Source organism: Oncorhynchus masou, chromosome 19, assembly GCF_036934945.1.
Source record: "Oncorhynchus masou masou isolate Uvic2021 chromosome 19, UVic_Omas_1.1, whole genome shotgun sequence".
Classification (NCBI taxonomy): domain Eukaryota; kingdom Metazoa; phylum Chordata; class Actinopteri; order Salmoniformes; family Salmonidae; genus Oncorhynchus; species Oncorhynchus masou.
In genome coordinates, this window is record NC_088230.1 from 13,433,703 (window position 1) to 13,460,374 (window position 26,672).

At 42.2% G+C, this 26,672-nt stretch overlaps 1 protein-coding gene across 1 annotated transcript; it reads left to right on the forward strand.

Moving 5' to 3' along the window:
- The first annotated feature begins 586 nt into the window (after positions 1 to 586).
- Positions 587 to 25,868, forward strand: LOC135505825 (serine palmitoyltransferase 2-like). The gene is made up of 12 exons (XM_064924999.1): positions 587 to 849; positions 3,306 to 3,500; positions 4,302 to 4,456; positions 5,477 to 5,625; positions 6,859 to 6,983; positions 12,294 to 12,387; positions 12,831 to 12,936; positions 14,393 to 14,612; positions 15,187 to 15,313; positions 21,453 to 21,588; positions 21,874 to 22,003; positions 23,529 to 25,868. Exons 1-12 carry the CDS (start codon positions 685 to 687, stop codon positions 23,679 to 23,681), a joined length of 1,755 nt encoding a protein of 584 aa, XP_064781071.1. The 5' UTR covers positions 587 to 684; the 3' UTR covers positions 23,682 to 25,868.
- Positions 25,869 to 26,672: the final 804 nt, after the last annotated feature.

The following is a 26,672-nucleotide window of genomic DNA, read 5'->3' on the forward strand; positions in this document are numbered from 1 at the left end:
TAGAATGTACATGGGAATGGGATACATACTGGTTGGAGAGAGAGAACTTTTCTACCTGTCTCAGCTAAAGTCAGGTGAGAAATACTCAGTAGGGTCTCTACTAACCAAATATGTGTCGTTTTGGAGGGGGACTGTTGTAAATACTTATTTTCCACCATAATTTGCAAATAATTTCATTAAAAATCCTACAATGTGATTTTCTGGATTTTTTTTCTCATTTTGTCTGTCATAGTTGAAGTGTACCTATGATTAAAATTACAGGCCTCTCTCATCTTTTTAAGTGGGAGAACTTGCACAATTGGTGACTGACTAAATACTTTTTTGCCCCACTGTATTTAGTTAGTAGAGACCCTTCTAAGTATTTTCCACTGCACTTTAGCTGAGACAGGTAAAACCGTTTTCTCTCTATAGCCCAATATTCTCAACATACCAGTGTCAACATTGTATTTTTTCATTATTGGTGTTAATACATTTTTTTCTTCATAAATTACTTATTGGATTTTGAATGAGTTATCCACTTTGCAATGTTTTGAAATGCGGCCTTTTATTTTGAAGGCTTCTTCATTACCATACGAATGTGACGTCGTTGTTTGTGCTGCTGGCAGAATGCTAGTTCCGGCATTAACTGAGAAGAGAAGAGTCCCTTGGTGAACAAGTATACAACCGGGATATTCAAGCGAATAAATGCCACCAAGTATGACTGAGAGCTCTGCGAATAAGTTGGTAAATGGAGATGTTTGCCACCGGACCGCAAACGGTAAAAAATCTTCGGGAAGGAACGGTTTCGTGAAGAATCATTGTTTGTTCCAACAACCGCAACAGAAGAAGTATCGGCGTTCGAGTGAGAAGGTGAGGCCCACCCGTCAACGCTACCGCTACATAGGAATAGGGAAGAAACACTTGCCTTTGTTCACAAGTAGATTGAATAACCACAGCCCGACGAAGTATCAAACAGTTGAATAATTCGCTTCATTGTGTAGCTTTTATTACCTAGTCGTAGTTGTATTATTATAAGTTTGACAGGGTGGATGTTTTCTTACGAAATGATCAAGCCTCATGATTTGTGTACTGAGGGATAGGTTATGGGTGTTGTCAGATAGCCTAATCATATGCTGCTATGTTTCATTGGTGAAAGTGAATAGGAAAGTTTACAGTACACAATCGACCACATCCTTGACTCATTTTGAACATTGGTTTTATTTAGTTTTCCCCAAAGACACTTTTAAACTAATTATTGACATCATAAATTCACTCTTTTAAACTCAAAACACCTGTTTTTTTTAAACCTGATGACGTGATAATGCTGGTATGTGTGTAGTAGAACAGCATTTAGCAATAAGTGTGTGAGTGTGAGTGTGAGAGAGATTGTAGAAGGGTTGGTCTCTGTTTACACTGACACTACTATGGAGAATACCAGTCAGCATGGGGAGGCAGAGCTTTTGTTGTGTAACAACTAGACAGGAGTACTTTGTCTCCCAGAACACACACACACACACCCCTCCCCGGGCAGCACACAAGCCTGCACCTGGGGAGAATGGCTGCTGGCTATGGGAGTGGGCCCTGGCAGTGCAGGAATGTCTTTGAGGAGAAAGATGTGGAAGAGAGGGACGTGGTGGCAGTTGAGACAAATTAGTCATTGAAGTTGTTAGGTTTGTGTCCCATCCTATATCCTGATATTACCAGGTTCTGACCACTAAATGGTGCTGTTCCTACTTTTAGGTGGTATTTGTTATCAGTATAGTTCACCCAAATTACAAAATGACATTGGTTTCCTTACCCTGTCAGCAGTTTATGGACAAGGTATGACAGCAACCTATGCTTTGGTTTTGTTTACCAGGACGCTATTTAAAAAGCCAACGTTTAAGCATGTGTGGCGCAAATCCAATGCAAGTCGATTTCTTTTGACCGTGTCTTTGGATTCCTTGTTTCTAACTCATTGTTTAAAAAAACATCAAATTGTACGTCAGGTTGTAGAAGGGCTGGTCTCTGTTTACACTGACACTGCTATGGAGAATAGTTATTGAATATTTATATGAATCCTCTAAATTAAAATGTCCAATTTGGGTGCAGTCAGTTAGCTTAATTTCTCAGAGACAAAATAATGTTTCAGGAATGCTAATCTTATCTGTTTCTAACATACTGTAGGCTACATGTCCAGTTTCCACCCCAGGTTCAAAGCAGTCTCTTCTCACATGACAGTTGGTCTTAGGACTGTTTCTAATGCACAGCTATAAATGGTGCTCAAATAAGATCTGTCTGTTTTTAGTAGTCTGTGGTAGTGGACGTAGGGCCTAGGACACTAACAACTTTCTCTGAAAGGCATTTTTCACTTTAAGCATGAAGCAACTCTCTCTCTCTCTCTGCATTTCAGTTAACTTAAAGGTCTAGTTGTTAGCAGTCAGACCTCAGGGTGTATGTTGGTTAGTGAACAAGATAGAGGGCTATTTCCTCATGTTTGTTCCCCGTGGGAGTCAGACCTTGGTAGCCGGTTTGACCAGTTCTGAGCTCAGTTCAGAACAGCCTGTATGCGTGCAAACACATACACCACAAAGGTATTTCAGAGAGGGGCATGACTGGGTCGCGTGTGGTTGCTAAGCAGCCAGGGGTTTAATGGGGGACGAGGCTGACTGACTTCAGGTCATTTGATTTCAGAGCATAGTTTTCAGGACAATAAACCACAGTTCAGCTCAGCCTCAATTGGAAACCTATGGATAACCCTCTGAGCCTAGGGACTATGTGATCTGGCTTTTTATGGGGGGGAACAACCGCACTTATGTTTTTATGTTTAAAACAAATGTTTTATTGTATAACTTGAAATGGTCTTGGGTCTGTTTTTGTCCCTCTGTTTTTAACAAACGATCTCTGAATAAAGAAGACCTGGGCCTATTTTTCCTCATGTTTCCCTCTGAGTTGTTTTAATGTCCATAGCAAGGCTCGGCAAGCCTCTTAAATGTAGTTGTTAGACTCTCTTGATCTGGAAGCCAAGCTAAACACTTTTTTTTTCACTCTCACAAATCACCCTTGATTCTATCCCTGGCCTATGTAATCAAAGAGATAATAAGTTCACTCAAATGTCACTCGTTAATATTTTTCTCACCTTGGCTGTCACCCATGGGACAGAGGTAACTTCAACTGCCGTTAGGGTACGCTTTGCTAAACAACGACTAGGCCTACCCCAAAAACAATGGCGGTTCCGAGTCACCTTGTTTGGCGTTAACGGAATTTCATGCAAAGATCAACACAAAATCACTTTGAGTAAAGTAACACCACCGTCTTCTGTTGTCCGGGTATTTCTTCTTCTCCAGAACAACCATGTTGTGCGTAACACCAGCCTGTACAACAGGCCGTTTGTGGAGCAGTTTGAGGAGACTCCTCTGCTTGTGGCGGTTCTCACCTACGTGGGCTACGGCATCCTCACCATCTTCGGGTACCTCAGAGACTTCCTCCGCAACTGGGGCGTCGAGAACTGCCACGTGGCCAGAGAGAGGGACGAACAGAAGGTAAGAGATGCAGATAGTACTTTTGTTATATTTACTGTTGCGTTTTGGTCATTTAGCAGACACTCATCCAGAGTGTCTATACATTTTGTTTGTCTGTATTTTTCTAAAGGATAAGGTATTTGCCACTAAACCACCTCACCGGCCCACCTTCCCAATCCTAACCTAATCATTAAGATCTGACCCTGTATCAGTGGTTAGGGATAACTTCTACAGACTCCCTGCTCACCACTCTCACTCTGTTCCCACCCTAACTGACTTTTACTGGATTTGTTGCTTTGATGTAGACCCAACTATTACAATTCTAATATTTACTCAAGCGCTGTGTGAATAAGGTGCGTCTCCTTGGCGACAATCTTATTCGGATGTAGGAATATTAGACGTCTTTCAATTTGAACTTCATTGAAGTTGGTGATTACTACTGGTTTCAGATCTCAACCCGAGAGAAATTGTCTGCCATGTTTTGTGTTCTGGTAAGGGCTCTGAGTGATGTCACACACACCCAAGAATTCGCAACCAATCACCCGAAAGGAAATGTTGCCATGTAACACAGGAATGTGTTTCACAACCATTATGCTCAGTGCAACCGTTATGTCCTAACAATGACTCGAGGAAGGTTCCAGAACAGAGTAAACGTTTCCCAAACCTGTTATTTGTAAACAGCAATGCTCAGTGCAAGCGTAAACTATGTCAAACGAGCTCTCTGAAAGCTTGAAAGAAAGACACACCTGTGCGCTTGGATTGATCCAGACCTAGCTAATCATTCTAACGTATGACAGTGATCTCTCTCTCTCTGTGTTGTAGGACTTTGTTCCGCTGTACCAGGACTTTGAGAACTTCTACACCAGGAATCTATACATGCGTATCCGTGACAACTGGAACAGGCCTATCTGCAGTGTCCCTGGAGCCAAGATGGACCTGGTGGAGAGAACCTCCAAAGACTACAACTGGACGTTCGAGTGAGTCGCACACCCTAACAACTCTAACAGGGCTTACTTATATTGTGTGGGGGCTACTACGAGGCCATTTGTTTGGCGCTGTAGCCTAGGGCCCAGCCCTAGAAAATCATGGGAGTAGCTCAGGAGACAAGATGTGTGTGGATGGATGGATGGGTTGGTTCTTCTATCCTTGTGGGGACCTAAAATCCCCCAAAAGAAAAACAAGGAAAATCTCCCTTGTGGGGACATTTCCCACATCCCCGTGAGGATAAAGGCTATTTTCAGCTTAGGTTTAGGGTTACAATTGGGATTAGAATTCGGGTTAGAATTAAGGTCAGGGTGAGAGGTTGGGTTACTGGTTAAAGTTTATAAAAATAGGAAAATAGGATTTTGAATGGAAATACATTTTAGGTCCCCACAAGGATAGAATACCAAAATGGGTGCGTCCTTACCTACGTCATGGAAAGCATGGCGCTATCATGCCCCCTCTATCACCCTTCAGGTCGTTGCCCTACTTAAAGGACAAATCCACTCAAAAAATTGATTTTTTTTTGGTAAGTTTCACTGGTGACACTATTTTAACTTGACTGCTGAAATGCCAAACATTTTAGGACCGTATCAAAAGACGAATGGAAAAAAAATATCAAAATATATATTTTCCCGCTTTTTGTGAGGGGTGACTGTCGGGACAAATGTGCTGGATAGAAACCACCAACTGTATTTATCACATGTTATTGTGTGTTAATGGTTGACCTCTTTCACTCTTAGCTAGGCCCTATTTGATTTTATTAGCTTATTTTCCACAACCAAATGTAAGTGTTAGGGAACCCATCACGTCAAGATGCCGTTAAAAACAACCTTTTCAAACACATTTAGCCAGTAAGGTATTTAATTTAGCTGCCTGGCAAAAATGAGAATTACTGTATAAAAATAAAGGATTCACCTTCATATTGTCATGGGTATGTTCTCTTTTTGACACTGGTTTGTTTAATACTTCCATGTCTTGTCAGAGTTGCTCAAAGTTGTGTCTTTGTCTGCCAGACACACAGGCAAGGTGGTGAAAGACGTGATCAACATGGGTTCTTATAACTACCTGGGCTTTGCTGAGAACACTGGGAGGTGTGCTGACAATGCCACAGGGTCAACACACAAGTACGGTGTGGGAGTGGGCAGCACCCGCTCTGAGATGGGTAAGACCTGGTTATAATAACCTTCTTGTGGGTGGGGGGGGGGGGGGGAGTACACTCATATCTGTGGACCTCTGTAGCTCCGGTATAGCATGGCCCTTGCAATGGCTGTATGGTGGGTTCGATTCCCGATACCGCCCGAACACAGTCTATTCACGCATGTCTGTAAGTCGCTTTGGATGAAAGCATATGCCATTTAGCAGACGCTATCTAAAACGAAGCACAGATATGAAGCCTGCACTAGTACAGACAAGCTGCTCCGTTCAATTTGTTGTTGGTCTTGTTTCCCCCGTATTCTTTGTGGTTTTGTCATTTTTAAAGAAACAAGGAAACAAAAGGCATGTCTTCTGTTATTATGGTACCACACAATGACAGAGCACTGAATATAATGACATGTTGGACATACACTGAGTGTACAAAACATTAGAAACACCTGTCCTTTCCATGAGTGTCTGACCAGGGGAAAGCTATGATCCCTTATTGATGTCATTTTTAAAATCCACTTCAATCAGTGTAGATGAAGGGGAGACCAATAATCTGAACTGAAAACCATTCGTATTTTGGAATTTCTGTGCATTCTTGACAATTGCTAATCAATATAAAAAATAAAAAACTTTTTTTTTTTTCTCCCCCTTGAACTTGCACCTCATCTTCTCTCTTTTGGCAGGGGAAACGGCAGAGGAACGGTGTTGCATTAGTCTAGTGTGTGGTGTGGGAATAATGACAAGCGACTCTGGAGAGCTTTGTGTTCACATTGCCCTAAAAAGGGAATCAGACCGCCTCCGAGATGGTCTCCGTTCGGTTCAAGGGGTCTTTTCAGTGAACCGAGTTAATTTTGAAGTGTACACACTGCACAACAATTGTCTGAAAGGGTCCAAATGTGAAAACACCCATAGAGCATCACTGTTACTGATATGGATAGTTGTGTTCGTGCATCTTTATTGACGTCGTACACTTTACATTGACATGAACACTTGTTCATAGACTCAGCGATAGAATGTAGATGCAGTAAGTAAACAGCATAGTGGGTCAATTTCAACGTGGGAGGCTCAACTTCTCCTGGTGCCCTGGCTACCACACTGTGAACCTGTGCACGTGCGTAGATACTTTGTGAGAGAGAAGTCTTGCATCTCACTTATCTCAATATCTGCGGTGCTGCTGGTGGCAATGTCATTTAGTCGAGTTGACCTTTTTACAGTAAGGCCTTATTGTATTGGCATGTTCTGCTGTCTCCAGGTAACCTGGACATCCATGAGGAGTTGGAGCAGCTGGTTGCTAGGTTCCTGGGGGTGGAGTCATCCATGGCATTTGGGATGGGCTTCGCTACCAACTCCATGAACATTCCTGCTCTCGCTGGGAAGGTAGGAATTCTGCAGGAATGCCTCGCCATATTTCCATCCACAGTTTTAATGCAAGTAAAGTACTACCATATAAAAAAAAAAACTTTTAAAAACACGAAAGCTGTGATGGAAGTTTTGGTTTTGGTACTCTCTTTTTATGTTGATAACATTAATTATGCGAGAAATAGCGATGTAAGCGCCTTTATGCTCATATATTTATTTAATGACCATATCGAAGTAAACTTTGAGTCACGCAATCTGTTGTGTAGTACGCTTACTACGATTCAGGAAAGCATGCAGTTTATTAGGCTACAGATTAAATACATTTTGATGAACTTCACGGGGTGGTGAAAGTGCAAGGTGATGAGCTTGATGCTCCTTTCCAATAAATATCGAGGGTTTTATTCTGGTGACATGATGATCGATGCTTTTCTATAATAATCTCATCATGTAGACTCCGCCCACGGCCTATCCTCCCACGGCCTATCCTCCCACAGCCTATCCTCCCACGGCCTATCCGCCCACAGCCTAATCCTCCCACGGCCTATCCGCCCACGGCCTATCCTCCCACGGCCTATCCTCCCACGGCCTATCCTCCCACGGCCTATCCTCCCACGGCCTAATCCTCCCACGGCCTAATCCTCCCACGGCCTAATCCTCCCACGGCCTAATCCTCCCACAGCCTAATCCTCCCACGGCCTATCCGCCCACGGCCTATCCTCCCACGGCCTATCCGCCCTGTAACTGCAAGCTGTTGGCTCGAGTGACGTTACCAAGGCCGGAGTAGACACAGTTGCTAATTAACGCCACAGTTTTTGTGACAAATCTATCAGTAGGGTTGAAACGTGCATATTTCTTTATGCGGATTGTAGGATATTTGCATGAAAATCTGTCACCAATTGGATGTAAACTTAGCTTATGTATCACTTTTATCCATGTGTGTGTGTGTCTTTCTCTCGATCTCACTTTCTCTCTCCCTCTTTCCTCTCACTTTCTGTAAGTCAATGTCTTAAAGTAACCTTTCCTGAAATGATCGCTGTTGGGCACACAGCGTATTTCCTTTTGTTGGTGAAAACATGTTATGTTTTCATTCACCATTTGTATGTTGGTCTTAAAGGGTTAACGCCATTCCAAAACAATCTAGTTTCCTCCATGTGTTCTCAAAACATTGAGATACGGGGTAGTCAATTGTCATAATGCCTGACGACACCAATATATTTAATCTCAGTTTTTCACAATTCCTGACATTTAATCCTAGTAAAAATTCCCTGTTTTAGGTCAGTTAGGATTACCACTTTATTTTAAGAATGTGAAATGTCAGAATTAGAGGTCGACTGATTATGATTTTTCAATGCCGATGCCGATTAATCGGACGTTTTTTATTTTATTTATTTATTTGTAATAATGACAATTACAACAATACTGAATGAACACTTATTTTAACTTAATATAATACATCAATAAAATCAACTTAGCCTCAAGTAAATAATGAAACGTGCAATTTGGTTTAAATAATGCAAAAACAAAGTGTTGGAGAAGAAAGTAAAAGTACAATATGTGCTATGTAAGAAAGCTAACGTTTCAGTTCCTTACTCAGAACATGAGAACATATGAAAGCTGGTGGTTCCTTTTAACATGAGTCTTCAATATTCCCATGTAAGAAGTTTTAGGTTGTAGTTATTATAGGAATTATAGGACTATTTCCCTCTATACCATTTGTATTTCATTAACCTTTGACTATTGGATGTTCTTATAGGCACTTTAGTATTGCCAGTGTAACAGTATAGCTTCCGTCCCTCTCCTCGCTCCTCCCTGGGCTCGAACCAGCAACACAGCGACAACAGCCACCCTCAAAGCAGCGTTACCCATGCAGAGCAAGGGGAACAACTACTAGAAGGCTCAGAGCGAGTGACGTTTGAAACGCTATTAGCGCGCGCTAACTAGCTAGCCATTTCACTTCAGTTACACCAGCCTCATCTCGGGAATTGATAGGCTTGAAGTCATAAACAGCGCAATGCTTGACGCACAACCAAGAGCTGCTGGCAAAACCGCTTAGTCAGATACTTAGATAGTGTATGCTCAGTCAGGTTGTATGCAACGCAGGATACGCTAGATAATATCTAGTAATATCATCAACCATGTGTGGTTAACTAGTGATTATGATTGTTTTTTTATAAGATAAGTTTAATTCTAGCAAGCAACTTACCTTGGCTTACTGCATTCGCGTAACAGGCAGTCTCCTTGTGGAATGCAACGAGAGAGAGGCAGGTCGTTATTGCGTTGGACTAGTTAACTGTAAAATTGCAAGATTGAATCCCCTGAGCTGACAAGGTGAAAATCTGTCGTTCTGCCCCTGAACATAGCAGTTAACCCACCATTCCTAGGCCGTCATTGAAAATAACAATGTAACAACAATTCTTAACTGACTTGACTAGTTAAATAAAGGTATATTTTTTTTACTTTTTTTTTTTTTTAAATACCGATTTCCAATTGTCAACCTCTAATCAGAATAATAGTAGAGAAAATTATTTCTTTCAGCTTTTATTTCTTTCTTCACATTCCCAGTGGGTCAGAAGTTTACATACACTCAATTAGTAATTGGTAGCATTGCCTATAAATTGTTTAACTTGGGTCAAACGTTTCGGGTAGCCTTCCACAAGCTTCCCACAATATGTTGGGTGAATGTTGGCCCATTCCTCCTGACAGAGCTGGTGTAACTGAGTCGGGTTTGTAGGCCTCCTTGCTCGCACACGCTTTTTCAGTTCTGCACACAAATGTTATGTAGGATTAAGACAGGGAATTTAAATGTTAGGAATTGTGAAAAACAGAGTTTTTAAATGTATTTGGCTATGGTGTACGTAAACTTCCGGCTTCAACTCTATCTCCTACTAGGCCTATCATAAAAGCCTTAAGACAACTTAAAGTTATGAACAGTAGCTCATTTCCCAAATTTTCTAGACTACGAAGGCGTTGCCCTAAAGTTGTTGTGGCTTTCAAGAATGAAGGTCTATAGCCTAGGCATAGGCTTCTCAATAACAGCTTAATGAGAGATGGCACAAACAATTAAAGGCCATAATGTATAACTTAACTCGCTACTGTAAGACTGTTCCTCATCAGACAGTCACTGCTCCATCATGTGCGTGCCACGCACACACACACCTGTTCTGCAATTCCACCAGAAAGGAATATTCAAAAACATTTGCTATTGCCTGCACTTAGCCTCTTCCCAGGCTTTCAACAACATCTTTCGCCATGATTTGTCCAGTGAAATTTGATTTTGCGCTACAGCCTAACTGTCTTTTTAGCAGAGCTTTTAGGTTATGTTTGAGTTGTTGTATATAAATGGCCAATGGGGGGCGATAGCATCGTATATCACTGATTTTTATGGTACATAATCATCATAGGACAAAGGTTGACATCGCTGAACCCTACCTCCTTGCTCTGACTACTGATAGCTACGTTATTGAGGAAAAATGTACTTTATATGCCTGTGATAAGTGGTTGTCCCACCTAGCTATCTTAAGATGAATACACTAATTGTAAGTTTCTGGATAAGAGTGTCTGCAGAATGACTACAATGTGAAAAGTAGGAAGCGCTCTGTGTCAGACACATTCACTGTGTGTGTGTGTGTGTGTGTGTGTGTGTGTGTGTGTGTGTGTGTGTGTGTGTGTGTGTGTGTGTTTTGACAGAAAGTAAAATGAAATTACTCCAGGGTACTTTAACTGTTGACTTTTCGGGAGACTAAAAAAATGAGCACTCTGTTTCTGTGTAAAGCTGATAGATGTATGAACGGGACAAACAAACAATAGGCTTACGTTTTGCCATGGATCACCTTCACCAGAGCTTTGAGTGGGAAAAGGATATTGGGAGGCACCTGTATCACCTCGCAGGGGAATGTCCCGCTCGTCATGTCAATCAAACACGTCAGTAGTAACAATAACTAAGTTATTCAAACAATAGTATGATTGATTCAAGATTCCTACACATACATTCCACGTGAGTAACAAAAGACGGAGAAATAAACAAAAGAAAACGTCTTTACAAAAAAAAGATGAGGGAGAGCTGTTCATTCAGACCCTTTGGCTCGACGCATTCTAAGCAGTCGATCCAAAGTGCTGCTCGCTGTAACAATTGCCTCACAATATTGCCTCCTCTGGAGGAAAGCGAAACAGTCTCAATTACCCAGAATTTCAGGGTTGAGACTGCACCGTGATTGGCATTCACGTATTTATTGGTATTTTGTTATTTATTTTACCAGATAAGTTGACGGAGAACACATTTTATAGCAATGACTTGGGGGGGGGGGGGGTGAATGAGCCAATTGGAAGGGAAGCTGGGGATGGTTAGGTGGCCCGTGATGGTATGAAGGCCAGTTTGGGAATTTAGCCAGGACCCCGGTGTTAACACCCCTATTCTTATGATAAGTGCCATGGGATTTTTAGTGACCACAGAGAGTCAGGACACCTGTTTAACATCTAAAAGACCACAACCTACATAAGGCAATGTCCCCAATCACTGCTTTGGAATATTATTATTTATTTGTTTTTGCACCAGAGGAAAAAGTGCCTCCTACTGGCCCTCCAAACCCACTTCCAGCAACATCTGGTCTCCCATCCAGGGACGTAGTGCCGCGCAGTCCATATTGTTGGTGCGGATATCTGTTTTGTGCTCAGCTACTCTTCAATTTGAGTGCGCGTTTTGTCTGACCAATGTGAACAAGCCCACATGGGCATTTGAGCGTGTAAATAGAATGTGTTGTACCCTCTCTTACACACACGTGGTCGTCCTCGTGAGTGTAAGAACACACATTTCCTGTCCTAACGGACATCGGAACCACTGGTTAGAGAGGAGGTAAAGGTCCAGAATTCTTAAACCCAGTCGGTCTCTCTCTCTGTCGTTCTTCCTCCTTTCCTCGCTTCTTCTTGTAAATTGTGTCACTGAATAATGAGCTCATTCTGCTCAATCATTCATTCACTAGATGATTAAATTGTGTAGCCTGTCCTGCGGTAACTATGCAACGGTGTGTGGTGTCATGTGATGGCCGAGGTGTCACTGACTGTGAGACTGTCTGTAAAGCCCTCCCCTTCAGGGAAGCTGTCCTGTATACCACTTTAGTTCTTCAGTATATTGTATTGCTATGTAAAATACATTTCATGAATATTAAGTCATTCTGGGGCTGTTTGATGTAATATATTGTATGAGTTACTTGATTTAAGACAATGGCTCCTATAAGGAGTCTATGCCATTGAATGTCCTCCATCGCTCTGTAAGGGGCAAGTTTGAATATGTTGTATGAAAATACTTTCTGTAAATTGATTTGCTATTTCCAGGGCTGTTTGATTCTGAGTGATGAGTTGAACCACGCCTCTCTGGCGCTGGGGGCGCGGCTCTCTGGCGCCACCATCCGCGTCTTCAAACACAACAGTGAGTACACTCAAAACTAGTTCCACTCAACTACCCTCAAGGCCACTAGACACTGGGGGGAAACTAGACAATCAGAATTCCACTAAGGCTCTGTGTTTTTGGTGTGTTTTTACCTTTCACCAGTAGTGGGTGTGCCCATCGGCGACACCCGTCACACACGTTTACCGTTACATAATCTACTGTTCCTCCCTTTGTAATCAGTTTGGTGTGTCACGTAATAGAAGCATTACCAATAGTCTGCTCCTTGTTCATGCCAAGGTTTTTGTTTTAGACTCCTCTGAGACTGGGTGTCAGTCTGTGTTTGTCAGCTGGTTGTCTTTATCACGGATACAATGTAGCGTTGTTGAACGTCAAGAAAACGTTCAGGTGTTCCGGCTGCATTATTCACACCCTGTCTATGTCCTAGTCTTCTCTAACACCGTTCTGTCGGTCTCCGCTCCCAGATATGGTGAGTCTAGAGAAGCTGTTGAGAGATGCCATTGTTCACGGCCAGCCCAGAACACACAGGCCCTGGAAGAAGATGCTCATTCTGGTGGAGGGAATCTACAGGTAGTCTACCTTTTTTTTTTTTTTTAGAAAGACTAACAGATTCTAACCCTTTGAACTCTCATATGTAGGGAAAGATGGATTCTGTGGAGGCATGTTATTTAAACATTTTTTTTAAATTAAATCCAGATTAAATGAATCAAACCGATTTTATGCGGATACGCTCTTTCTAGCACCCAGAATTGATTGATGTAGAGTGAATCCTACTGCGGTGCATTCAGACTTCGCATAGAAGTGGACAAAAAGTGTCTGGCTTGAGTTCTTCGTAAGGTACTTACCGTAAAAAGTCAACCAATCCATAATGGTCAATATGGTTTAGTAAAGCTGCCTCTCCCTAATCAATATAATTCACTAATGTGTAGTTAAAATGGTCTGACACACCCTTAGGGAACTTAAGATAAACAGTCATTGTCTTCCCACTGCAAACAAAGATCAAGGAGCTGCAAATAAGATGCACTCTGTGGCTAATTTATTTGGTACACCGCGCCGTTCCTACAGAAGGAGTCATTGTGGCCGAGGCTTGGTATATAAAGCAGGCAAACAGGCATGGAGGCATTCAGTTACTGTTCGTTGGAACAAGTGACTTTAACCGTGGTATGATAGTCTGTGCCAGGTCGCGTCGGTCCCAGTATCTCAGAAACGGCCTCCTGGGCTTTTCACGCACGACAGTGTCTAGGGTTTACCGCGAATGGTGCGACAAACCAAAACGCATCCTGTCAGTGGCAGTCCTGTGCCTGAAAACAGCTTGTTGATGAGCGGTCGAATCAGAATGGCAAGAATCGTGCAAGCTAACAGACGGGCCACAAACAGACAAATAACGGCGCATTACAACAGTGGTGTACAGAGCAACATCTCGGAATGCAGAACTCGTCGATCCTTGTCACGGATGGACTATTGCAGCAGATGACCACACCAGGTGTTTCACTCTTATCAGCTAAAAACAAGAAGCGGGGCTCAAGAAGAGGGGCTCCAGTGGGCACGCAATCACCAACACTGGACAATTGAGGAGTGGAAAAGCATTTCCTGGTCCGGCAAATCCCCGTTCCTGTTGCGTCATGCTGATGGCAGTCAGGATTTGACGTAAGCAGTATGAGTCAATGGCCCCATCCTGCCTGAGGTCAACGGTACAGCCTCGTAGCGGTGGTGTAACGGTGTGGGGAATAAACATCCTGCCACACGTTAGGCGCATAATTCAGGCTGTTCTGGAGTCAAAGGGGGGTCTGACCCAGTACTAGATGGGTATACCTAATAAACTAAACAATGTAGTGTACACTCAGTGGGCAGAGATTATGCCTAGGGTGAACTAATCATCTGTATTTCTAGGTGAAGTAACATAAGGTGAAAAGTACAGTTAACTGACCCATTGTTTTAGTGTGCATGTGTCAGTCTTGAACGTGTATATGTGTCTCTCTCTCTCTCTCTCTCCCTCCACCTCTCACCATTCTCCTCTCCTCCCCAGTATGGAGGGCTCTATAGTACGTCTGCCTGAGGTGATAGCCCTGAAGAAGCATTATAAGGCCTATCTGTACCTGGATGAGGCCCATAGCATCGGAGCTCTCGGACCACGAGGTGGAGGGGTGGTGGACTACTTTGGTCTGGACCCCAAAGACGTTGACATCATGATGGGAACATTCACGAAGAGCTTTGGTGCTGCTGGGGGATACATCGGGGGGAAGAGGGTGAGTTTGTTGTCTGCTCTAAAGCAACCTTGATTTCCTGCTGTCTTCACACCTGCCAATTCTGGTAACGGAGTGAATACGAGACTAGGAAGTAGGGCAGCCTGTGACTCTCTCCAAAGGGTCACGGGTTAGGAGAAATGTTCTTGGCAGGGTACCAAGGTCCCCAAAGCTATGTTCAGGGCAGTAAATGTTCTAAAACATTCCATTATAACAAAGCTAGGTGTGTGTGTGTGTGTGTGCGTGTAGATAACAGGCACTGCCATGGGACATCATATTTATAATGATAAGATTTAAGATTTCCGGGATGGTTTCTGATACAGTTTACTAGGACAGTTTAGGTGTGGAGGTTTAGTCATCAACAAGACAAACTGGTTTCATCATTGCCCCACGATGTGGGAAATTATCTAAGGGCTAAATCCTGTCTTGAGATCCTAACTCAGATTGTCACATATCACGCTTTCACATCCAATAGGAGACTTTCACGATCTGAAGTTCAACCTTTATGTAGTATTATTGTAACTATGAAACCCATTTTATATTGACAATGGTGTTTTATTGTATCTCTCCCCCATAGGAGTTGATAGACTACCTGCGGTCCCACTCCCACAGTTCAATCTATGCCACGGCCATGTCCCCTCCTGTGTCACAACAGATCATCACCTCTATGAAGATCATCATGGGAGAGGACAACACCACTCTGGGTGAGTTTACACAGCAAGCCTCCACTTCAGCTGGTACCACACTGTGTTGTTGATTGAAAACTGGTTTAGTGTCTGTTTAGGTCGTTCTTTTCATCTCTGGTCCTGGAGAGCTACAGGGTGTTATAAACTGGGTAGTTCGAGCATTGAATGCTGATTGGCTGACGGCCATGGTATACCACGGGGGGTGACAACTTTTATTTTTATTATAGGCTCGTGTTCTCGCCTGGCACTGAAAAACATGATTCAATCATCAAACGTTTGATGTGTTGAATCTAAGCCAAAGGGTTGATGACTGCTATACAGTACAAAAGTATTTTGCTTGCATTAGGCAGTAACTGACACCACAGTGTCATTACCATCAGTAGCCACAAGATGGCAGTAAAGCCCGGGAAAGCTTAGCAGCTGTTTTGCCCACTGTTGAGTTGACCTAAACCCTGCTGCTTGGTTAATCTTGTCACGCGAAGTCATTGCCCTCTCCAACAGATGACAGCTCAGAGGTGGGAGCTTAATGTCATGTAGGGTTTGTATAGATTTTCCTCACCAGCTTTGAACTGGTCTGATCTGTACTTTGACTCGAGGAGTGGCAATTACTCACCTACAGCCAAGCGATGAAGGCTGTATAATACATTTCTAAGTGGCTAACAGAGAAAGGTAAACAAAGGAGAGTCTGGATAATAATCATTCTACTATGGCACATATAGTTGCCATGGCACTACTCCTGTTTGGACTCCCCCGACACACACACAGCCTTATTGGTGACTAAAAGTAAAGTGGCCACAGTTGAAAGAATCCATTTCCCTGTTCAATAACAGCAGTTTTTTTTAGCTCCTCTCACTCAGGCAGGCATTGGTTGTTGATCTTGTTGTTGTTTATGTGCATAGGCAACTGAGGGAGAGAGTGCCGACCTGTTCATTGTTGTTTGATCCATAGGATTGTGAAGTTCCCTAATCTAAGAGGACTGTATTGGTATTTTCATATTTTCAGAAATCCATTCAGGTGTATTTTGGCAATTGCTTTCTAATGATTTAAAGTCGTGCTCTTGCCGCTGCCTGTAAAATGTCAGGCAAACGGATTATTTGCATATAGGCCTACTGTAGCTCTGATTGGTTATGACGTGCTGGTCCTGGACAAGACAGATTTTTTTTTTCATTTGGTTTAATTTACTGCAGTGTCTATTAATTGTCCAAACGCAACGCCGCTTTCCCACTCCATATTGCTGTAGAATTTTCACAAATGCCTGACTATGCATCATTCCCAAACATTCTAGGATTTTTTTTTTAATCCCTGGGGTGTGTGTGTGTGTATAGGAACAGATTTTAATAAGATTACATGGTAGCAATTTAAAGGGAACTCTTTGGAAAATGATTAGACTAAAGGTGAGGACCCACCAGTCCACCTGTCACAAGACTGAATCCAAACATTACACTATTGATTTGATGCACATTTTACATTTACTGTACTTTTTGCCTCATTTGATAACGAAATCTAAAAATACTGAAGATGCGTTCAGTAAAATTATAAGAATATTCTTGGAGAATTTGGGGGTAGGTGTCACACAAGGTAAAAAAGGGTTTGAGTGAGAGGTCTAACTGGTGTCTCCAAGTGGCCACCCACCTCTCCAAAGTGTGCGCAGTTCCTAAGTCATTCCAATTAACTTCTTTGAGTCATAAAAGTGTAACTATAAGGTACTTTTTTTACTTACATTTTTTTAGCTCCTAGATCTGTCGTTAAGGAAGTAGATCAAGCACACACTTGTAGTTGTTTTGTTTGGAACACAGCCCTGCATCCCCGCCTTAACACAATTACCGTTGTTTACGCAATCCAAAAACTGTCCATTATAAATCGCAGTCCGGCATGCTGTCCAGTCCTCTGGCAGTCTCTATGGGGGTGCCACAGGGTTCAATTCTCGGGCCGACTCTTTTCTCTGTATATATCAATGATGTTGCTCTTGCTGCGGGCGATTCTCTGATCCACCTCTACGCAGACGACACCATTCTGTATACTTCCGTCCTTGGACACTGTGCTATCTAACCCCCAAACGAGCTTCAATGCCATACAGCACTCCTTCCATGGCCTCCAACTGCACCTAAACACTAGTAAAACAAAATGCATGCTTTTCAACCGTTCACTGCCTGCACCCGCAGGCCCGACTAGCATCACCACCCTGGATGGTTCCGACCTAGAATATGTGGACATCTATAAGTACCTAGGTGTCTGGCTAGACTGTAAACTCTCCTTCCAGACTCATATCAAACATCTCCAATCTAAAATCAAATCTAGAGTCTGCTTTCTATTCCGCAACAAAGCATCCTTCACTCACGCCGCCAAACTTACCCTAATAAAACTGACTATCCTACCGATCCTCGACTTCGGCGATGTCATCTACAAAATAGCTTCCAACACTCTACTCAGCAAACTGGATGCAATTTATCACAGTGCCATCCGTTTTGTTACTAAAGCACCTTATACCACCCACCACTGTGACCTGTATGCTCTAGTTGGCTGGCCCTTGCTACATATTCGTCGCCAGACGAAAATAGCCCACCCAATTTTACCTACCTCATCCCCATACTGTTTATATTTATTTACTTTTCTGATTTTTTTGCACACCAGTATCTCTAACTGTACATGACCATCTGATCATTTATCACTCCAGTGTTAATCTGCAAAATTGTAATTATTCGCCTACCTCCTCATGCCTTTTGCACACAATGTATATAGACTCTTTTTTTTCTACTGTGTTATTGACTTGTTAATTGTTTACTCCATGTGTAACTCTGTGTTGTCTGTTCACACTGCTATGCTTTATCTTGGCCAGGTCGCAGTTGCAAATGAGAACTTGTTCTCAACTAGCCTAGCTGGTTAAATAAAGGTGAAATATTTTTTTTTTTTAAGTCTGGGTCAGGGTGGGCATAATTTGAAAGTTTGTTCTATTGCCAACATGACAAGCTACATTTTCAAATACAATCTTAGTTTTAGGCTTTCACTAGGCAATTCAGAGTACCAAATTGTATACTGAACAAAAATATAAGTGCAACATGCAACTATTTCAAAGATTTTACTGAGTTACAGTTCATGTAAGGAAATCAGTCAAATGAAATGAATTCATTAGGACCTAATCTATAGATTTCACATGACTGGACAAGGGCGCAGCCATGGGTGGGCCGAGGAGGACATAGGCCCACCCATTTGGAAGCCAGACCTACCCACTGGGGAGGTCCTCGGCTGGCATGGTTACACGTGGTCTGCGGTTGAGGCTTACAGTAGAGATATGAACAATCAATTCTCTGGCAACAGCTCTGGTGGACATTCCCGCAGTCCGCGTGCCAGTTGCACGGTCCCTCAATTTGAGACATCTGTGGTATTGTGTGACAAAATTCCACATTTTAGAGGCCTTTTGTCGCCAGCACAAGGTGCACCTGTGTAATGATCAGGGATGTAAAAAAAAAAATTGTGCTCAATTTGAAATGAGCTTTTTTGTGTGTATGAAACATTTCTGTGATCTTTTATTTCAGCTTCATGAAACGACACTTTACGTGTTGCATTTTATAAATCTGTTCAGTTTAATGTTGGTGCGTATAGAATGGAGTCGTGAGTGCATTCAGATGCCTGTTTCCACTGCAACAACTTTTCACAATACAATAAACAGATTCATTCTGTTCAGGACAACTGTCAACGCAACCCAGTGTATAACGCCATGTTGTCTTGTAACAGGGCATGTAAACATGGTGATCATAAACGTTGACACGGTATATGACATGTGTTTTATGATATGGAAATGTGAAGTGCACATTTGGACTCATGGCTTGCTTGTCAAAGCAGTATTTATTATAATCCTCAACATGTCATTTTTCAAAATACTGTACATCGAGTCCTCAATGTACAGCATTTCCCTGACACAGACAAAACATTAGCAAAAGTTGCCCAATTAGCGGGAGGGATTTGGGCTACTTTTGTCACGCGCGGTGCTCAAGCGCTGTGAAGCGTGGAGCCTGAGGTCTGACGTCATGTATAGCATGTTACTGTGAAGCCACTGCATTCCAATTTAGGCGCTTATCAGTGTCCAAATCTGCCATTTTCAACCCTGGTATACTGGTACGAGTGTAAAGGGCTTCGACCACCAACTATCACTCTCAAACTAAAGGCATTGCATGTTAAAAGGAGTGGAGTTAAGGAGATCAACTGTGTTGACAGTCACTCGTACACGCACAGCAGAGCACATCCCCCTCTCAGTAGCACCAGACTGGGTTAAAACCTCCGGACAGTCCCCTGCATCCCTCAGAGGGCTCTGGGTGATTGAAGCCTGTGAAGTGGTTGCATGGACCTTCCCCACATAGAGCTTTTATAGGTTTCAGATGTCTGTGTGTTGGGAGTGTTTGTCTTTGCACCTTCTAGCTGGGTACAAAGCGGCCTGCCGCTGGGGGGGGGGTTAGAGTTCTAGGTGTCTCCCCAGACCTTCAGGGCTTCAGAGAATGAGCTGTGGTGAAACAGATTCAAACAAACGCACACACAGCCCAGCAGGGTTCTGGGTCATTCCAGGGTTGTTACTCTAACAGGGAGGTTCCTCCCGTCTCCCACCAAGGTAGAAGTTGTGTTTAACCACAGATCTAGGATCAGATTACTCTATAGCCCAACATTACCCAATGGGGGATGAAAACATATATCTCACCCGGTATCAGTGGATAGGTCCCTCCCAGGTGGGCCACAGAACAGCAAGGTTGTATTCATTAGGGCATGCAATGGGAAACGTTTTACAACGGAAAATGAACCATTCTTATTGGATCAAGTCCAAGTAGGGCCTCACAGTTTCAGTCCACTTACTTCTGTTTGGTCCTCAATGAATATGAGCCTGATCTAGCAGATATGTTCAAACCATCACAATGCTCCAGACCATTCTCTGACAAGCAGATGGATGGAAATGGCTGATCTCACGGCCTTGTCTGAATCACTTGACAGTTTTCTCAGGAAAGAGTAACATTGACAGTTCGATGGTTCCCAGCTCCATGTGGGTTTGAGATTCATGCCTTTGAAGTGTCGTCACTGCCAATAGCTGCATAACTAGTAGTGGCATCGAGGCTGCTAACGTTTTGGCCGGTGTGTCATGTGCCAGAATGACTGACTGGGGTTCGACGCTTGGAGAGTTAATACGTCTTGAGTGTCTCAGGCAAGGTTGCTCCTCATATCGAGTGTGGTTCAGGGAACCACCTCCCTAACACAACCAGAATTACTTTCTCTGGTTTGAAGCTCAAATCAAATATGTGGATGTGACCGTAGACAGACAGGACATTCCTACCAGGGAGCCCCTCGATATGAAAGGAATGTCAAACAAGTGGAACGCAATTCCTTCTCCTGAAAGCATCACTCTTTTTTTTTTTTTTTCAGCCTATACGTTTATCATTCTCTCAGAATGGCTTTGAATTCCAAAGCCAGGGCCCAGGGGAAACGACTGTCTGAGTGAAATGAATTTCATTTCAGACTTAAGCCTGGAATGCTTTATGTTTTCAGCTCTGTGTTTCAAAATGAAATGGCAGATGCTGTTTTTCTGAGTTGGAGCACCTAGATGTATCCCTTCCTTTCACTCAACAAGGAAGTTAGGCCTAAGGTGGTGGGCTGAAGTAGTGTGTAAATGCCACAGTCCTTTCAATGGTTGTGGTTTACCTGTTCATGTTCTTACTAGTTAATGGTTGTAATCACTAATGGTTTAACAGGTTAATAGATTAATTGGCTAATGGTTTAACAGGTTAATAGATGAATTGGCTAATGGTTTAACAGGTTAATAGATGAATTGGCTAATGGTTTAACAGGTTAATAGATTAATTGGCTAATGGTTTAACAGGTTAATAGATGAAATAGCTAATGGTTTAACAGGTTAATAGATGAATTAGCTAATGGTTTAACAGGTTAATAGATGAATTAGCTAATGGTTTAACAGGTTAATAGATGAATTAGCTAATGGTTTAAAGGTTAATGGATGAATTAGCTAATGGTTTAACAGGTTAATAGATGAATTGGCTAATGGTTTAACAGGTTAATAGATGAATTGGCTAATGGTTTAACAGGTTAATAGATGAATTGGCTAATGGTTTAAAGGTTAATGGATGAATTAGCTAATGGTTTAATTGGTTGTTAATGGTTTCAGGGGCGGAGCGTCTAAAGCAGTTGTCAGAAAATACCACATACTTCCGAAGGAAACTCCGAGAGATGGGATTCATCATCTACGGAAACAATGACTCTCCTGTCGTACCCATGATGCTCTACATGCCCGCCAAAATAGGGTAGGTCTGGTAACCACTAGTTCGTGATGTTTACAAAAACACAAACCTCAGCTAAGATGGAGTAGGTTTGATCAGTCAGCCAAGTCACACATCTTGGTCAACTAACACCAGTTGTTGAGTAAATAACCACAGTGAACATGATCAGATTGTTTATGTTGTATTCACTTTTCTCTCACACGATCAACATGACATTGCTCAGTCAGCCAGCCAGCCATAGAATAAGCAGATTGTTAACACATTGGTCACAAGGTCCATAATCCTGATCTCTGATTGGTTCGCTCTCAGGGCGTTTGGCCGGGAGATGCTGAAGAGGAACATTGGGACGGTGGTGGTTGGCTTCCCTGCCACACCCATCATAGAGTCCAGGGCCAGGTTCTGTGTGTCTGCCGCACACACCAGGGACATGCTGGACACGGTGAGTCACCGATCAGAGACGCACAAACACATGCACCAGACATGCTTGACACAGTGAGTCAACTAATCACAGTACAGAGTAGTCAAAGGACTCCTCCCTCTCTCCATGGAGCCATTTCTATCTGGCTCTCGCTGGTACTTTTTCAAAAGTGTAGCCTCGTTTTGTCAGTGTCTCACTCAATAGGATTTGTGTTCAGAATTATTTATATTCTATTCAACTCTCTTTTATCTTCGTATAGGATGAAAGGAGGAGGAAGGATACTAAGTGAGGAGACAACATTTATGTATTGAGATGTACCCAAAGTTTCTATGTGGTCCTAGAATTGGGTCCAGTCCAATTGATGTGAATGGTTATGGTTAGTTACAATAGTAGGTGCATTGTTAGAATGTATGGTGAAGACTTTATTTTTCCCTTGAGACATCACCATCATCCTTTGATAGCTAATGGAATTCCTCCACATCTCTTTGTCTCCTCAAAGTAGTTACAGTGACTGACTGACTGTCTCCCAGCAGTGAGTCAGTCATTGCCTGGCTTCTGACTGTCAGGGCTGATGTGCTGCAGGCATGGAGGACAGGAAAGGCATTTCAATACATGCTTTATGAGAGGGGTGGGGGTGTGAGAGAACACCTGGGTTCAGCAAGTGTTTGTTTTCTTCAAATACTTAAGCTGAGCTCGACTGGCGCAACAGAACCAACAAAATCATCCCATAAGTGCTAACCTCACCCATCTGGCAATCCCAGGGAGGCTCAATTATGTGTTCAAAGTATTTGGAAGAACACAAATACTATTTGAACTCTGGTGTGGGAGTCTTGGAAGGAAGACCGCACAGTGCCATAACTATGGTGGAGCAGCAAGCTCAGATTTTAGTTTTCTTTGGGCATGTGCATTGTCTGTCCAAGGACAGTCATTTATCTTTTGGAAGAACATGTCAACCCAATTTGTAAGTCGCTCTGGATAAGAGCGTCTGCTAAATGACTTAAATGTAAATGTAAACACTGTTTTTAATGCTCCATTTTTAAAGCACATCAGCTTCACTTTGTTAAAATGCATGAAGCCACTTTTTTCTTCTTTGGAAATCTTTTCTCCCTCTTTACTCAAAGTTCAGAGAAGGTGTTGTAAAAAAGAGAAAATCAAGGAAGGTAAATTGTTTCCAGGTGGGTTGCGGACCGATGGTATCGCAACACAGAAAGTCTCTTGTGGAAAGTGGTGTAGGCCAATTTATTTTAATTTTTTTGTGCTCAGTTGTGTTTTAGTTTCACGCAAGTAGACTCATTTCTCTTCACTAACAATTTTGTCAGGTGAATGTCATGATTCAGCAGCCCTCACGATGGTGTAAGAAGCACACCTCTCCCCATTCAGTCTCTATGATCAGCAGGAAATTACTCGTGGTTCTTAATACTCACAATATGCTGCTGTCGTGAGCTACTCAACTCTCCCCTCTTTCCTCAGTATAGAATCCCACTTCTGACTCCATGTGTGTTAAACATAAGGTCTCCTGTTGTTATCTCTCTCCTCCCCCCCCCAGGCATTGGAGGCCATCAGTGAGGTTGGGGATGTGTTGCAGCTGAAGTACTCCAGACATCATGATTTCCCCTCCTCCCTGGGTCCATGGTCCTCTGCGGGGAGTCTGCCCCTGGAGCCCGGCCACGTCAAGCCTTCTTGTCATATAACTAACTGAACCAGCTACACCAGGCATACTTGCACCTTTTGTTTGTTTTTGCACTTACCTGGTGCACCGGCTCTAAATCAGTCCCTGACTAAAGAATGAAGATGTAGAAGTGGAACTTAGGGGATTTGAGTATCTCTTGAGCTACACTACAGTGGGGTAGGGGTAAAAGAAAGTCACCAAGGTCCTATCGTGTGTGTGTTCGTGTCGAAGTGTGTAAGCCCCTATCGTTGTCTTAATGTATCTTAACTTATTGTGAATTTATTTTTTTTGTTTGGACCTAAATGTTGAATCTTATTTCCGTGTTCCAACTGCATTATGGGGGCTTCTAGTGCAATAATAACAAGATGGGGAGGAAGAGTAGAACAAGACATGGATTTCTATTGCCATTAAAATATACAATTTGTTTGGTTGTATCAATGGAGTTAACGAATCAGAGAAATGGAATCCCTAGAACCGGGATCTACATTTTGTTCTAGGGATTATATTTCTAGGATAACAGCAGAAGTTATAATGCAAGAAAGAAGTAAATGAATAATATATAGCATTCATGACTAATAGGGCAACATATGGGCTTCATATCAAATGAGGTACACCGTCAAGTGTAGCTTATATATTGAACTTTCCGCTCTGATCGGTGTGTTAGACTTTAATATTGTCACGGGGGTTCTTTCCCTGACCAATGTTGATATTATCTGCTGTTTACACAGTAAATGAACAGGTAAAATCTCAATGTCCTGGATCTATTATCAGAGCTAATCCTCTCCATCTCTCTCTGTGTGTGTAAACTACATATTTCACCAGTTTAGAGGAATAGGGTAAGAACCCTTTTGAAGAGCTGCCATGTTGTGAATATTTCATAGAAAAAAAGCTGTAATATATATATATATATTACAGCTTTTTTTTCTATCATTCTTCAGTCTTTAATATTTAGTGTTTATGCCTGCACTCGAATGACTTAAGCCCAAATGTCTTAAACATGTCTATACGCTCTAGAGTATTTAACATGTCTATCACTGAAGAGTCTTTAATATTTCTATAAGCTTGATAAGAGCCATGTCGTGTGAAGTGTTTCTCTTGGGGTTGGTATCACGGACACCGATTTTATTTTTATTTTTTATGCTAGTCCTGGACTGAAAAAACGATTTGAATGGAGATTCTTGGCTTAATCTGTGTCCGGGAAACTGACCGTTACCGAAGAACCACGTGGTTTGAGTCTCTAACTGTATATCTTCTAAGTGCTTATCTTAATAACCAGCGTTGATGTCTTTGTAAACTATGACACGCTGGCCATAATATGACCCACCTGTTTATCTGTATGTATGAAGATGATGCATCCTAGCCATGCTTCTCTGATGTACAGATATGTCCTTATTTGGTAAAACTTCCTATTGATACCTTCTTCACAGTGCATTTATAGTGCCTTATGAGCTATATATAATGCACGACATAGACATACAGGAAGTGTTGCGCCTTTATTTATTACAAATGTCATTTTTTTCAATCTGCTCTATTTTGTGGAAGATGTTTCTAATATAATGTCTCTGTGGCAGCTCTAAATAAAGACACCTAAAAGGGTTCTTTGGTTATTTCTGTGTAATCCTTTTTTGGTTCCAGGTAGAACCCTTTTTTTTGGGGGGGGGGGGGGGTTACAGAACCTTTAACCAAAATGTTCTTTGTTGGGTGAAATAGTTCTGCCTGGAAGCAAACCGGTTCTACAGGGACAGCAAAAGAAACCTTTTTAGGAACACTTTTGATGGAGTATGTGTGTCCTCATGACAGACGGACCATATCTTCAGTGCTAGTACTACTGACAGGCATCGGTAACATACAGATGATGTAGCCTCACTGAAATGACAGGCTTTACGGCTGGCTAACTGACGCTTGGTTTAAACAGCATCTTTTCCCGCCAGCGGTCTCTCACAATGATTCTTCTCTAATATGGCATTCCAGAATTGGCTGATTTGTGTTTTAATTTTAGTTTGTTTTGTTTAAATGTTATGTTTGACTTTCCATGGCTCAATTTATGGGTCAGTTCAAGTATAATATTGTCTTTAGTCAAATATCCAGTTTGTAGTGTGTGAGTGTACATAATTTTTATTTGTATTGGAAGTAGAAATATGTGGAAGAGAGCTGTGGTTAGCACTGTGATCATTCCACTACTACAAACTCCTTATTAAACTATGGCTGAGATTTAAAGTGTCTATAATTTGTCCAGACTTAACATTTTAAACTTGCTACTTTTCTGTTGTGTTTAGTTAAATCTGGGTGGGCCCATGTAGTCTGTCTTCGTTTCCAAATGGCCCCATATTCCCTATAGTGCACTACTCTTGACCAGAGCCCTTGTCAAAATGGTGCACTATATAGGGGATAGGGTGCTATTTGGGATCACCCTGTGTATCCTGTTCCCATCTCCTTTCTATTGAGGCATGATGTGATTGCTGACGTCCAGTAACATGACCATTTATCTCAGGAAGGCTGTTTAGATTTCAATAATACTATAAACATATGTGATTAATCATTATCTAACTCAAAGTAAATGTTTTTTAAATGAAAAGATTTTAAAAGCCCTTTGATGTAACATTACATCGTTTAACTTGCGATGGAAAGAGAGATGTGATCTGACCTACTCTGTAAATGCATATACACCTGTATGTTATCAGTAGACTTTTACTCTTGGCAAGTTCAATGTTTGGAGATAAACCACTTGATGGGGTTTTTGAAGCTATTGTTGGTGTTGACTGCTGTTGGAAACAGTGATGAGATTAAATCCATCTTTGTTTGTTTCAAGCTCTTGGTTAGATTTGTCTTCTACAAAGGTCTATATGCATACAATGTGTAACATAATCTATCGGGGAGACTTTACACAATGAATAGCATTAAATGACTTCCAACTTTCTATCTTATAGAAAGCATATGATTTATCCTGTTTATATAAAAGTACACACGCAGCAAAGAGCGGTAGGGTGAGAGAGTGGACACACCAGCCGACCTCTGAAATAT